This window comes from Pristiophorus japonicus, chromosome 1 (genome assembly GCF_044704955.1).
Source record: "Pristiophorus japonicus isolate sPriJap1 chromosome 1, sPriJap1.hap1, whole genome shotgun sequence".
Lineage (NCBI taxonomy): Eukaryota > Metazoa > Chordata > Chondrichthyes > Pristiophoridae > Pristiophorus > Pristiophorus japonicus.
Window position 1 is genome coordinate 181,446,987 of NC_091977.1, and position 15,574 is coordinate 181,462,560.

General features: G+C 43.5%; 1 protein-coding gene across 3 annotated transcripts in view; it reads right to left on the minus strand.

The window, feature by feature from the left end:
- LOC139267267 (ras GTPase-activating protein 1-like) overlaps window positions 1-15,574 on the minus strand; it is a 237,031-nt gene that overhangs the window by 32,624 nt on the left and 188,833 nt on the right. For all 3 annotated transcript variants that reach the window (XM_070885318.1, XM_070885309.1, XM_070885326.1), the window contains exon 20: window positions 13,689-13,775. In XM_070885318.1, the coding sequence (XP_070741419.1) occupies window positions 13,689-13,775 (87 nt within the window). The remainder of the gene's footprint in view (window positions 1-13,688; window positions 13,776-15,574) is intronic.

Sequence of the window (15,574 nt, forward strand, 5' to 3'; positions counted from 1 at the left end):
TTCACAACCCTCTGGGAGAAGAAATTCCTTCTCAACTCTGTTTTAAATTGGCTCCCCCGTATTTTGAGGCTGTGCCCCCTAGTTCTAGTCTCCCCAACCAGTGGAAACAACCTCTCTGCCTCGATCTTGTCTATCCCTTTCATTATTTTAAATGTTTCGATAAGATCACCCCTCATCCTTCTGAACTCCAACGAGTAAAGACCCAAGTCTACTCAATCTATCATCATAAGGTAACCCCCTCATCTCCAGAATCAGTGAATCGTCTCTGTACCCCCTCCAAAGCTAGTATATCCTTCCTTAAGTAAGGTGACCAAAACTGCACGCAATACTCCAGGTGCGGCCTCACCAATACCCTGTACAGTTGCAGCAGGACCTCCCTGCTTTTGTACTCCATCCCTCTCGCAATGAAGGCCAACATTCCATTCACCTTCCTGATTACCTGCTGCACCTGCAAACTAACTTTTTGGGATTCATTCACAAGGACCCCCAGGTCCCTCTGCACCGCAGCATGTTGTAATTTCTCCCCATTCAAATAATATTCCCTTCTACTGTTTTTTATCCCCCCCCCCCCCCCCAAGGTGGATGACCTCACATTTTCTGACATTGTATTCCATCTGCCAAACCTTAGCCCATTCGCTTAACCTATCTAAATCTCTTTGCAGCCTCTGTGTCCTCTACACAACCCGCTTTCCCACTAATCTTTGTGTCATCTGCAAATTTTGTTACACTACAGTCTGTCCCCTCTTCCAGGTCATCTATGTATATTGTAAACAGTTGTGGTCCCAGCACCAATCCCTGTGGCACACCACTAACCACCGATTTCCAACCCGAAAAAGGACCCATTTATCCCTACTCTCTGCTTTCTGTTAGCGAGCCAATTCTCGATCCATGTTAATACATTTCCTCTGACTCCGCGTACCTTTATCTTCTGCAGTAACCTTTTGTGTGGCACCTTATCGAATGCCTTTTGGAAATCTAAATACACCTCTATCCATCATGCTCGTTATATCCTCAAAGAATTCCAGTAAATTAGTTAAACATGATTTCCCCTTCATGAATCCATGTTGCGTCTGCTTGATTGCACTATTCCTATCTAGATGTCCTGCTATTTCTTCCTTAATGATAGTTTCAAGCATTTTCCCCTACTACAGATGTTAAACTAACCGGCCTATAGTTACCTGCCTTTTGTCTGCACCCTTTTTTAAAGAGGCGTTACATTAGCTGCTTTCCAATCCGATGATACCTCCCCAGAGCCCAGAGAATTTTGGTGGATTATAACGAATGCATCTCCTATAACTTCCGTATTCTCTTTTAATACCCTGGGATGCATTTAATCAGGACCAGGGGACTGGTCTACCTTGAGATCCATTAGCCTGTCCAGCACTAACCCCCTAGTGATAGTGATTGTCTCAAGGTCCTCCCTTCCCACATTCCCGTGACCAGCAATTTTTGGCATGGTTTTGTGTCTTCCACTGTGAAGACTGAAGCAAAATAATTGTTTAAGGTCTCAGCCATTTCCACATTTCCCATTATTAAATTCCCCTTCTCATCTTCTAAGGGACCAACATTTACTTTAGTCACTCTTTTCCGTACAATATATGTCTAAAAAGACTAATTTAAAGCATTGTATCTGAATGCACGTAGCATCTGTAACAAGGTGGATAAATTAACAGCACAAATAGATGTAAACTGATACGATATAGTTGCAATTATGGAGGCATGGTTGCAGGGTGACCATGGTTGGGAACTGAATATCCAAGGATATTCGCTATTTAGGAAGGACAGGCAAAAAGGAAGCGAGTGGGTGGTGTGGCGCTGTTAGTAAAGGATGAAATCAGAGCAATAGTGAGACAGAATTTTGGCTCAGAAAATAAAGATGTAGAATCAGTCTGGGTGGAGCTAAGGGGCAGAAAACATCGGTGAGAGTTGTCTATAGGCCTCCAAACAGTAGTGGTAGTGTAGGGGACAGCATCAAACAGGAAATTAGAGATGCATGTAGCAAGGGTACTGCAGTAATCGTAGGTGACTTTCATCTACATAGACTGGCCAAACCAAATTAGTAATATTGAGGCAGATGAATTCCTGGAGTGTGGACAAGATGGTTTTTTAGACTAGTATGTTGAGGAGCCTACTAGGGAACAGGCTATCCTCGATTTGGGTATTGTGTAACGAGAAGGGGTTAATTAACAGTCTTGTTGTGCGGAGTCCTTTAGGGAAGAGTGACCATAGCATGATTGAATTCTTTATTAAGATGGAAAGTGAAGTAGTCCAATCCGAAACTAGGGTCCTAAATCTAAACCAAGGAAACTATGAAGGTATGAGGAATGAACTGATTAAGAACATAAGAATTAGGAACAGGAGTAGGCCATCTAGCCCCTCGAGCCTGCTCTGCCATTCAACAAGATCATGGCTGATCTGGCCGTGGACTCAGTTCCACTTACCCGCCCGCTCCCCGTAACCCTTAATTTAGGAAGATTCATTAAAAGGCATGACGGTGGATAGGCAATGACTAACATTTAAGGAACGAATGCATGAATTGCAACTGTTATACATTCCTTTCTGGCGTAAAAACACAAGGAAAAGTGATCCAACCATGGTTAACAAAAGAAATTAAGGATACTATTCAATCCAAAGAGGAGTTATACAAAGTTGCCAGAAAAAGTAGCAAGCTTGAGGATTGGGAACAGTTTAGATTTCAGCAAAAAAGGACCGAGATTGATTGAGAGGAAAAATAGAGTATGAGAGTAAACTTGCAATGAACATAAAAACAGACTTCAAAAGTTTCTGCAAGTACGTAAAAAGAAAAAGATTAGTGAAGACAAATAAGTCTTTTACAGACAGAAACAGGAGAATTTGTAATGGGGAACAAGGAAATGGCATTACAATTAAATACTTCGGTTCTGTTTTCACAGAAGAGGACCCAAATAACATCCCAGAAATGCAAGGGAACCAAGGTTCTAGTGAGGAAGAGGAATTAAAGGAAATGATTATTAGTAAGAAAATAGTTCTGAAGAAACTGAAGGCCGATTAAATCTCCAGGGCCTGATGATCTGCATCCTAGAGTACTAAGAGGTAGCCATGGAAATAGTGGATGCATTGGTTGTCATCTTCCAAAATTCTATAGATTATGGAACAGTTCCTGCAGATTGGAGGGTGGCAAATATAACACCACTATTTAAAAAAAGGGAGAGAAAACTGGGAAATACAGACCGATTAGCCTGACATCAGTGGTAGAGAAAATGCTCGAGTCTACTATAAAGGATGTGATAATGGCACACTTAGATAATATCAATGAGATTAAACAAAGTTAACACGGATTTATGAAAGGAAAATCATGTTTGATAAACCTACTGGAGTTTTTTTGAGGATGTAACTGATAGAATAGATAAGGGAGAACCTGTGGATGTAGATTATTTGGATTTTCAGAAGGCCTTTGATAAAAGTCCCACAAGAGGTTATTGTGCAAAATTAAAGCACATAGGATTAGGGGTAATGTACTGGCATAGATTGAAAATTGATTAACTGACAGGAAACAGAGAGTAGGAATAAACTGGTCTTTTTTGGGGTACGGGCAGTGACTAGTGGGGTACCACAGGGATCAGTGCTTGGGCCCCAGCTATTAACTAGATGGGATTGTGAGTTGTGGAGGAGGATACAAAGACGCTGCCAGGCGATTTAGATAGGTTGAATTAGTGGGCAAACACATGGCAGATGCAGTATAACATGGATAAATGTGAAGTTATCCACTTTGGTAGGACAAAGTAGTATTTAAATGGTGATGGCTTGGGAACTGTCGATGTACAGAGAGACCTGGGTGTCCTTGTACACCAGTCATTGGGCCCAAATTTGCCCAGGAGTTGCTCTGTTTTTTCTTTGGAACAATTTGATTTTTCTGGAGTATCTTAAAAATCCCCATTCTGCACATTTAATTTGCACCAGTGTAAGTAAGTTAGTTAAGGGTTTTTTTTCTAAAAGGGGGCATTACCAGCCATTTTGGCCATTTAAGCCAGTTTAGACAGCTAATAGCTGCTCCAAACTAACGTATGTCAGCGTATGTGGCCGCACAGAAAACCCTTGCGGAGAGTTAAGAACTCATCGCAGGTTAGTACATTCTAAAGCATCAAGACTTACAAAGCACAAAACGCAGTCAATAACAAATAGAAGGAAACGGAGAAGACCTGCACCGTAAGCACCAAGACTTAAAGTTTTAAGGAAAGATTTAAAGAAACTGCAAACGCACAATCTCAGTAGTTTAAACAACACAAGCAGCTACTTGCATGTACAGGGCTTTTTTCAGGTCACATTACTTTGCACATTGTGAAGCAGACCTGTAAAAATCACTTTTTTTACCTATACAAGGATCTCCCTAAAACAAATTAAGCCAAGCGATGTTTCCATTCTCTAAGTAATTGGCTCCAAAGGCTGTATGCCGAGATACTCCCAAAAGATGTGTAAAATAGAAACAACTTCCCCATATTTTTGCCAGAAACAAGTTAACACCACAGGTTTCCATCTGTTCAATAGCTCTCGGGCTGGTGCGGGAGACCCTTCGGCCACGAATAGGGGTGGCGAACATCGGGTTGTCCCTTTGGCCAGGGATAGGGGCGGCGAACATCGGGTCTCACTCACAGCCTCCAGGACGCGCTGGGAGGGCAAGGAGCTACTGCGCATGCGTGCAGACTCCACTGCACATGCGGACAGCTGCCGGCACTGTTTTCGGTGCCGGGCTCCGCCCCCCCCATTTCACTATATACGCCGCGCCAGGACCCGGGACACAGAGCGGCCAGAATCGGGAGTAAGTTTTTTGGCACTGTTTTGAGTGCACAAAGTCGCTGCATCTCAGGTGAGTGCACCGAAAAAGGGGGTTGGGGAAATTTGGGCCCATTGAAAGCAAACGTGCAGGTGCAGCAAGGAGTTAGGAAGGCAAATGGTAGGTTGGCCTTAGACCGCACCTGGAGTATTGTGTGCAGTTTTGGTCTCCTTACCCAAGAAAGCATATACTTGCCATAGAGGGAGTGCAGCGAAGGTTCACCAGACTGATTGCTGGGGTGGCAGGATTGTCGTATGAGGAGAGATTGGGTCGACTAGGCCTGTATTCACTAGAGTTTAGAAGAATGAGAGGGGATCTCATTGAATGTATAAAATTCTGACTGGGTTGGATAGAATGAATGTGGGGAGGATGTTTCCCCTGGCTGGGAAGTCTAGAACAAGGTCACAGTTACAGGATATGGGGTAAGAAATTTAGGACCGAGATTAGGACAATTTTTTTCACTGAGGGTGATGAACATGTGGAATTCTCTGCCACAGAAGGCTGTGGAGGCCAAGTCACTAAATATATTAAGAGGGAGATAGATAGATTTCTAGAAACAAAAGGCATCAAGGGGTATGGGGAAAAAGCGGGAATATGGAGTTGCGATAGAGGATCAGCCATGATCATATTGAATGGTGGTGCAGACTTGAAGGGCTTACTACTGCTTCTATTTTCTATGTTTCTATGAGGTGCAGGTGATAGCCCTTGACATCAAGGCAGCATTCCACCAAGTATGGCACCAAGGAGCTCTAGTAAAACTGAAGCAATTGGGGATCAGGGAGAAACTCTAGTGTCATATCTGGCACAAAGGAAGATGGTTGTTAGGATACCAAACAACTCAGCCCTTGGACACGGCTGCAGGAGTTACACTCAGAAGTGTTCTATGCTTAACTATCTTCAACTGCTTCATAATTGACCTTCCCTCCATCATAAGATTCATTGACTGCAAAGTGTTCAGCTCCATTCACAATTCCTCAGACAATGAAGCAGTTCATGCCCACATGCAGAACATAAGAAATAGGAGTAGGCCATTTGGCCCCTTGAGCCTGCTCCGCCATTTAATAAGATCATGGCTGATCTGATCTCGGATTCAGCTCCACTTCCCTGCCCGCTCCCCATATTGCTGTCTATCTCAGCCTTAAATATATTCAATGACCCAGCCTCCAAATCTCTCTGGGGCAGAGAATTCCACAGATTTACAACCCTCAGAAGAAATTCCTCCTCATCTCAATTTTAAATGAGCGGCCCCTTATTCTGAGATTATGTCCCCTAGTTCTAGATTCCCATGAGTAGAAATATCCTCACTACATCCACCTTGTCGAGCCCCTCATTCTTCTGAACTCCAATGAGTAAAAGCCCAACCTATCTTAAGTCAACCTCATCTCATCTCCAGAATCAACCAAGTGAACCTTCTCTGAACTGCCTCCAATGCAAGCATATCCTTTCTTAAATACAGAGACCAAAACTGTATGTAGTACTCTAGGTGTGGTCTCACCAATACCCTGTACAGTTGTAGCAGGACTTCTCAGCTTTTATACTCCATCCCTCTTGCAATAAAGGTCAACATTCCATCTGCCTTCCTGATTACTTGCTGTACCTGCATACTAACACAAGGACACCCAGGTCCCTCTGTACTGCAGCACTTTGCAATTTTTCTCCATTTAAAAAAATAATTTGCTTTTCTATTTTTTTTCTGCCAAAGTGGATAACCTCACATTTTCCCACATTACACTCCATCTGCCAACTTTTTGCCCACCCACTTAGTCTGTCTATGGGCTCAATTTTCTCCAATGCCGTTTTTCAACATATTGCCAGAGTTACGCCCGTTTTTCTTGGCCCCAACTACTCCAAAACAAAAGTAGCAAGTTTCCCCGTTCTATTTAAAAAATTTTTTTTTGCATCACATAGCCTGTCCTGTAGCCTGGGGGGGGGGGGGGGGCGGCACTGAAAACGATCCCGCCCCTTCTGTGCATGCGCAAAAAAAAAGACGTTTTTGACGTGATTCCTATGGGCGCGCAGGTCCAGTACAGCTCCCGATCTGCATTCGACCATTTTTTTTTAAAAAGCCAGAAAAATTGGAGCTGCAATACAAGATGCAACACGGCACAAGGACCAAGAATTTCTTACAGGATGAACTGGAGGCACTAGTTACTGTGATTGAGGGCAGATGGCACATAAAAGTTCCATCAAAAGAAATGAAGAAACGCTGGAACCAACTTGCACAAGATTACTGTGCAATGGTAACCACCCAGAGGTCAGGAGGCCAATGCAAAAAGTGGCAAGACCTTGGTCAAGTCGTTAAAGTAATATTTTCATTTATTCAATGGAATTGGAATTGTAAATATGACCATCTGTATGTCCCGCCCAGCAGAAAGACACACTCACTCTAAAAAGTTATATTTTCATCTTTGCAGAGGAAGGTGGCACACAACAAATGAGCAAGAACTCGAACAGGAGGCCCGGCAAATCTGCAGCCAGACACTTGGAAGAGAGGGTCGCTGCTTTGATGGGTCCTGCCTGGAGAAAAACAACCACCACTGCACAAGCTTGGGAGAGGGCATGTCCTGCAAATTCCACAGTCTAGCTTAGCTAAATGTTAAGTACTGCGTGGACTAGCCATGCTTCGGTTCATGGGGATGTCTGTCAGCTACGCTTCGGTTGATGCAATCATTCATCGCGGTCCTTCAAATGAGTCTGCTGCCTGTGCTGAGAGCCTACTCATGCCACCCAGCATGCCCCCTCCTCTGTTGCTAACCATTTGTCTGTTCTGTTATATTTTGCAGAACTTGACCAACCCTGACGATGCAGAAGATTCAGACGTGGATGAGCCTGAAGAGAACATCTTCCAATCCCACCTTCTAGACCAAGAGTATGGGGGTAAGGAAGAGGGGGAAGGGGAGGGGATGGATGAAGGCCCCGCTGTTGTACTCACTTTGGAGGAGGTGCAGCTGCGATCAATTGAGGTGCCAGCACCTTGAGTGTTGGTGGGACATTCCATGGTTTCCCCACTGTCCGAGGATTCCAGTGGGGTGCAGCGAGGCACACCCAGGGCCCCACCATCCAAGGCTGCGGGTCCCAGTGGGGTGCAGCGAGGCACACCCAGGGCCCCACCGTCCCAGGCTGCGGGTCCCAGTGGGATGCAGCAAGGCACAGCCAGGGCCCCACTGTCCGATGCTGTGGGTCCCAATGGGATGCAGAGAGTCACACCCAGGATGAGGAGGAGGAAAGCTCCATAGCGTTCAGGATCCAATAGATGTGGTTCAGATGATGGCAATGAGTGTAGAGAGCACTGACCTTACCCGATCACTCCTGGACACGATCAGTGGGGTAGGTGATGAGGTATCAGGACTATCTCGAAGTAACAACACTCTCTCTCTCTCTCTATCGAAATGGGAATGCTGTCTGGGAATGAGGGAATGTCTCAGTCAGCCAAAACAATGTTGGTGCACGAGGGAGCAAATGTTTCACGTAATTCAAACACTGTCACCGAACGTTAGGGAGGGAATGTTGCAGGTAGTTGACGCACTGTTGCTCAAAATGAGGGAGGGCATGTCACAGGTAGCTGAGACACTATCGGTGAAAATGAGGGAGGGAATGTTGCAGGTCGTGAGACACTCAGGGTATATGAGGGCGGAAATGTCAGAATTAGCTGCTGCAATAAGGGAACACCCCTCAGACCCCGCGCCCATTGACAGAATCAACTGCCACTCTCACTCCAATCCCCAGACCAAGCCGGGCCTTCCACATTACCGCCTGTCCCACCCCTCCACATCAAGAAGTGCGCATTACCAGAGATGTTCGAAAGAATAAGCTTGGTACCAACTCGATAAAACGCTGCGCCACTGCCTGCGGACAGGGGTGGAGTCACCAAGGCCAAGCGCAGTGGGCAGTCTTAGAATAAGGTGGAGGAGAGGTGGGTGCAGCCTTTCTTTGCTGCTGTTAGAACCGTTCTCAAATTAGGATGAACGCATCATGGGTGCTCCCAGAGTATCTTGCATCAACTGACATGTGATGCATGTCGTCACATGAGCTGCACATTAATGAAGTACATCTCGGAATCCTCCAAAAGGTGCTCGCAAAGCGAAATGGGTGCAATCAATGCAGCCCTGTACCTTTGGGAAGCCAGCAATCCTGGAGAAGCCCACAGCCCTTTCACGCATTGCCTGGGCGGTCATGGGGAACTTCATGCCATCATTCCTCCGGGCATATAGTGCAGCAGTCATCTGCCGAATGCAGATGTGTTGCATGTTGAGAAATGACACACACATCCCCAGTTGTAGCCTGGAACAATCGAGATCCATAGAATGTAAGTGCAACTGTAACTTTCACTTCAACTGACAAAGCAGTCCTGTTGATGCTTCTAGGTTGCAGGTCTGCTTTTACGAACACAGATCTCAGTTACAACTTACTACTTTGCAGAAATGCAGCCTTCTGACAAGTCTGCAGCACTCGGGTGCAGGTACAAACGCATGTCTCGATATACCCGACGTGGGTAAGGCCTCCTACTCTCATGCGGTGACGTCAAATGAATTGTCTCCTCTGCAGCACCATCATGCAGAAGGCTTGCAATAAGATATGGCATTGACAGTATTGCCCCCATGACTAAATTGTACCTTTGCAAGAAGCTCAAAACAGCAGGACAAGGTTCTTTGTTCTCTCTCCAAGGTCAAAGCCCTTGTATGTATATACCACACCCAGGTCTGAGCAGGCACAATGATTGGGAACACTCCCCCAGGCTTCATTTGATGCGTAGTGTAGGCTTCTCATGCCTTCCTTTCGCTTTCCACCACCCCGTGCTTCATTCGATGCGCGGTGTAGGGTTCGCATGCCTTCCAGAGTGTTCTCTCGCTCTCGCTCTCGCTCTCGCCCCAAGCTTCTTTTCAAGCCGAGCCCTGGGCCCATATGTCCGGGTGAGGGACCGATTCTGCCGACCGACACTCCGACCCTCGAGCCCGGTTTGGAGATGTTCGGTGGTGGTGTCTCAGTTTAAAAAAAAATGAAATCTTTAAGAATTCCATTAAACTTCAATTTCCTGTGTTTTAAGTTTTAAAAATTTATGTTTGATTATGGATATGTGTTCTTTACTCGCTCCAAAACTTCACATAAAAACAATGGCGTCTTTCTGCGCCTATTTTTTAATGTGCGCTGGTTTCTCTTAAGTGCCCAGAAGGTTTTCAGTGGTCACATACGCCGTCCAAGGAGAAATTTAAATTGGCCAAACTTCCATAAATATGAAAAACTGCCGCAGACATCAGGTTATGCCCCTATGACACACAAAAAAATCAAAAAATTGTAACCGAGTTATGCTTGTGCACAAAGTTTAGGGAAACTTGGTTTAAAAAAAAAAAAAATTGAGCCCAAAAAAACGGTGCAAACCACTGGGGAAAATTGAGCCCAAAATCCCTTTGCAGATTTTGTGTGTCCTCCTCACAATTTGCTTTCCCACCCATCTTTGTATCATAAGCAAACTTGGCTACATTACACTCGGTCCCTTCATCCAAATCATTAATATAGACTGTAAATAGTTGAGGACCCAGCACCGAACCCTGCGGCACCCCACTAGTCACTCTTTGCCAATTGGAAAATTATCCATTTATCCCGACTCTGTTTTCTGTTAGTTAGCGAATCCTCCATCCATGCTATTACCCCCAACCCCGTGAACTTTTACCTTGTGAATTTTATGTGGCACCTTAGCGAATGCCTTCTGGAAATCCAAATACACCACATCCACTGGTTCCCCTTTATCCACCCTGCTCGTTACATTCTCAAAGAACTCCAACAAATTTGTCAAACAGGATTTCCCTTTCATAAAACCATGACGACTCTGCTTGATTGAACTAAACTTTTCCAAATGTCTTGCTACTACTTCCTTAATAATGGACTCCAGCAATTTCCCCCCCAATGACTGATGTTAGACTAACCGGTCTGTAGTTTCCTGCTTTCTGTCTGTCTCCTTTTTTTAAACGGGTGTTATATTTGCAGTTTTTCAATCCAAATCCAAGGAATTTTGGTAAATTACAACCAATGCATCCACTATCTCTACAGCCACTTCTTTTAGACCCTAGGATGCAAGCCATCAGGTCCAGGGAACTTGTCCGCCTTTAGTCCCATTATTTTGCCAAGTACTACTTCATTAGTGATAGTGATTGTATTAAGTTCCTCCCTCCCTATAGCCCCTTGATTATCCACTAATGGGATGTTTTTAGTGTCTTCTACCGTGAAGACCGATACAAAATATTTGTCCAAAGTCTCTGCCATTTCCTTGTTCCCCATTATTAATTGCCCAGTCTTATCTTCCAAGGGACCTTTAGCCACTCTTTTCCTTTTCATATACCTGCAGATACTCTTACTATCTGTTTTTATATTTCGTGCTATATACTTTCATAATAAGAACATAAGAAATAGGAGCAGGAGTAGGCCATACGGCCCCTCGAGCCTGCTCTGCCATTTAATACGATCATGGATTCAGGTCCACTTCCCTGCCCGCTCTCTTATAACCCTTTACTCCCTTATCGTTTAAGAAACTGTCTATTTCTATCTTAAATTTATTCAATGTCCCAGCTTCCACAGCTCTCTAAGGCAGTGAATTCCACAGATCCACAACCCTCAAAAGAAATTTCTCCTCATCTCAGTTTTAAATGGGCGGCCCCTTACTCTAAGGTTATGCCTTCTAGTTCTAGTCTCCCCCATCAGTGGAAACATTCTCTCTGCATCCACCCAGTCAAGCCCCCTCATAATCTTATACGTTTTGATAAGATCACCTCTCATTCTTCTGAATTCCAATGAGTAGAGGCCCAACCTATTCAACCTTTCCTCATCTCCGGAATCAACTGTGTGAACCTTTGAACTGCCCCCAAAGCAAGCATATCCTTTTGTAAATATGGAAACCAAAACTGCACGCAGTATTCCAGGTGTGACATCACCAATACCCTGTACAACTGTAGCAAGGCTTCCCTGCTTTTATACTCCATCCCCTTTGCAATAAAAGCCAAGATTCCATTGGCCTTCCTGATCACTATTTTCCCTTTCCTTATTATTTTTTTTAGTTGTTCTTTGTTGGCTTTTAAACATTTCCCAATCTTCTGGCCTCCTACTAGTTTTGGCCACTTTGTATGCCGTTGTTTTCAATTTGATAGCCACGGATGGTTCTTCTTTCTCATTGGAATATATTTTTGTTGAGAGTTCTTAAATGTCAGCCACTGCTCATCAACCGTTCCACACTTCAATCTATTTTCCCAGTCCACTTTAGCCAACTCTCCCTTCATACCTTTGTAGTCTCCTTTATTTAAGCTTAGGGCACTGGTTTGAGATTCAACTTTCTCACCCTCCACCTGAATCTGAAAATCAACCATGCTATGGTCACTCATTCCAAGAGGATCCTTTACGAGGAGATTGTTTATTAATCCTGTCTCATTACACGGTATCAGATCTAAGATAACCTGCTCCCTGATTGGTTCTACAACATCCTGTTCAAGGAAACTAAATGCACTCGATGACCTCTTCCGCAAGGCTAGCTTGGCCAATTTGATTTGTCCAATCAATATGAAGGTTAAAAAGACCAGGGAAACATCTAGGTGTGGGCTGATGTGTACCACATTTGTAAGGCAATGACCTTTTCCAATAGGAGAGATCAGAACTACCTCCCCTTGACATACAATGGCAATACCAGTGCTGACGACTCCACCACCAACAACTTGCATTTATATAGCACCTTTAACATAGGAAAACCTCCCAAGGCACTTAACAGGGGTGTTATCAAACAAAATTTGACATTGAGCCATATATGGAGATATTAGGACAGATGTTTTAAGAAGCGTCTTAAAAGGAGGAAAGAGGTAGATAGGAGAGGTTTAAGGGAGGGAATTCCAGAGATTTGGGCCTAGGCAGCTGAAGGTACCGTCACCAATGGTGGAGCAATTAAAATCAGTATCATGAGGGCCACCATTTACCAGAAACTCAACTGAATCAGCCACATAAATGCTATGGCTTCTGTGTCAAGTGGCACGACTCCCAACTCTCCAAAGCTTTTCCACCAACAAGACACAAGTCAGGAGTGCGATGGAATACTCTCCACTTGCCTGGATGGATGCAGTTGCAACAAACTCAAGATGCATGTCACGATTCAGGACAAAGCAGTCCACTTGCTCTGCACCTCATCCACCAGCCTAAATATTCACCCCCTCCACCACCAACTTACCATGGCTGAAATGGGTACCATCTACTGAATGCACAGCAGCAACCCGCCAAGGCTGCTTTGGCAGCATGTCCCAAAACCATGACCTCCACCAACTAGAAGCACAAGGGCAACAGGTGCAAGGGAACACCATCACCTTCAAGCTCCTATTCAAGTCACACTCCATCTTTACTTGGACTTAAATAGCTGTGTCTTTATCACACCCAAGAATATTGTGGGAGCGCCTTCACCACACGGACTGAGACATCCACATTAAAAATAAGTTGAAACTAGCAAAAATATTAAGGCTGTTTAAAAAGATGTCCATAGTTAGGATACTAAATTATGAGCTTCAACGACTTTTTCTCAACGGTCTTAAAAAATGTACCCCAGATGCAACAGTACTTTTTTTTGAGGATATTTTGATGCCATTAACTTTGGAAAGGAAGTATTTAATAATCTTATCCAAACATAGCAATAAATAAAATATGACCCTACAGAGTTTTGTGGCTACGAAAGTCACAAGGCAATCAATTTTTTGACAGGTCTGTAAATGCTGTCTGGTGCAGTTAATATTCTGTAATTTAGTCTAAATTATTTTTCCAAACAAGGCACACATTATTGCTGCTAACATGCAACATGTCCAACCAAAAAAGAAGCAATGCCAAATAGCCATCTGAAAACGTAATTCACAAAATGTTTTACCTCACAACTCTAGTTTTCATTGTGTGATTTTTCGGCCATTTCTGCTGGACAGATTTTTGTAAACATCCATAAATATATCTTAAAGCCCTGTTGAAATATAATACATTGGAATATCAAAAAAACTCACTGGAAGAACTTCATGCAGTTCAAAAACCCTATTTAAAAATTTAAATGTGCAATTTTAAATTCTCTGAAGATTGGTGATGTATCACTTTGTTGCACATGGAAACTATGCAATTTCTTTTAGATGCTGAAATTGACAATCATAACATGAATGTTTCAACTATGAACAGAATACATTGCATCAAGCCACTGAATTCAAAATTTATCACACTCATATGGGGAGCTACACAACTTCATGTCTACGATCCTCATTATTCAATCCTCATTGAATATGATACAGAAATAATCCGAATATTGACTTCATTCTTCGAACAAAGGCGTACTTCAGGGGTCATCCTAGGCCCTCACACGGAGAATCACACAAAACAAATGTGCTTTTAAGATACATTTAACATCTAGAACATAACTTTTGTTACACTTTTCCTTTCCGTGTAGCATAAAAGCACTGTCCCTTCAGTTATTTTGCTTTATTCAGAAGCAGTGAATGAAAGGATCATGATATGGGGAATGAAGGTAATCCAATCACAGGTAATATTTTCTTCATTCTTGTATCTTTAACATACTTCAAGAGCATAACTCAGTTGTGAAATTCTGAAAGGTTAAGCCTGAAATATTAACAGATGCTGAGTGATCTGTGTGCTTTCAGAATTTTGTTTTTCCAACATACGTGGGTATAGGTGTGCCCTCAATAAATGCTTGGCTACCTTGTCCTGTACCTCCCCTCCATCTATTGCAGAGCCAACATAGCCAAGAAATTATCCAGTGTTACTATTTGTAGTTTGGCGGATCTATCTATTGGTTTCTGGTCCACTAAACTCCACATCTGAGGAGATTTCCTTCCACTATGGGATACTCAACATCTATTATTGAATTGATGTGGCCCAATCACGATCCCATACTGATGAATTAAAGAGTGGCCCAGCAGGAAAGATGCGGACAAATTTCCAATTAATAGACAACTCTGACGACATTTTCTCAATGGCATTTAATGTTCTGTTAATTACCCCAGGAGGTCTATGCCAATATGCTTTGCCATTACAAAGGATAGACCAAAATATGGTCTGACGATCAAACTTGGGATGCTGTTGACGAGCACTTTATCAGAGAATCTGACATATCCAATAGGGCTGTTGCCTATTATTAATGTAGGTGGTCAGATGTCGACCTCAGTTTGTCTCTTTTTTTTTGAACAAGAAAAATAGATCAGGTAGATGAGTTAAATGTGGGTGAACTCCCCAGGAATATTGACCATAATATGATAAGGATTAAGTTCCAAATAGAAAGGGGAAAAGTTAGTACAGAAACAATTCACCAAACTGCTATAGGGCAGATCAATGTTTCTTCTAATTTTTAATTCCTCTAATACAAGGTCCAAGAGGGTAGTGGTGGGTGGGGTGAGGAGGACAAAAAAGGAGACAGAGGTTAGCCTCCTGCGGACATGCAGCATCAAAAGGTTAACTAGAGGAGGATGGGCAGTTGTAAGGAGGTAACAATGGGTGCATTGATGGACCCTTTGGAGAATGCTGAGAGGGCACAGAGGATCGGCAGTTAACTTATTCAAGGGGACTCAAGCTTGGCATGGTGGCAAGAGTGGAAGAAAATGGTTATGCAAGTACAAGACTATTCTTAATGATAGCTGGTTATGATACAATTCAGCAACTGCAACACCAATGTCACAATCACTCGCCCCACATAATTTTTTGGGTTTTGCCTTACTTACCTAACTTCTCCCTCCCCTTTCTGGTTGGTGGGAGAAGCCAGAC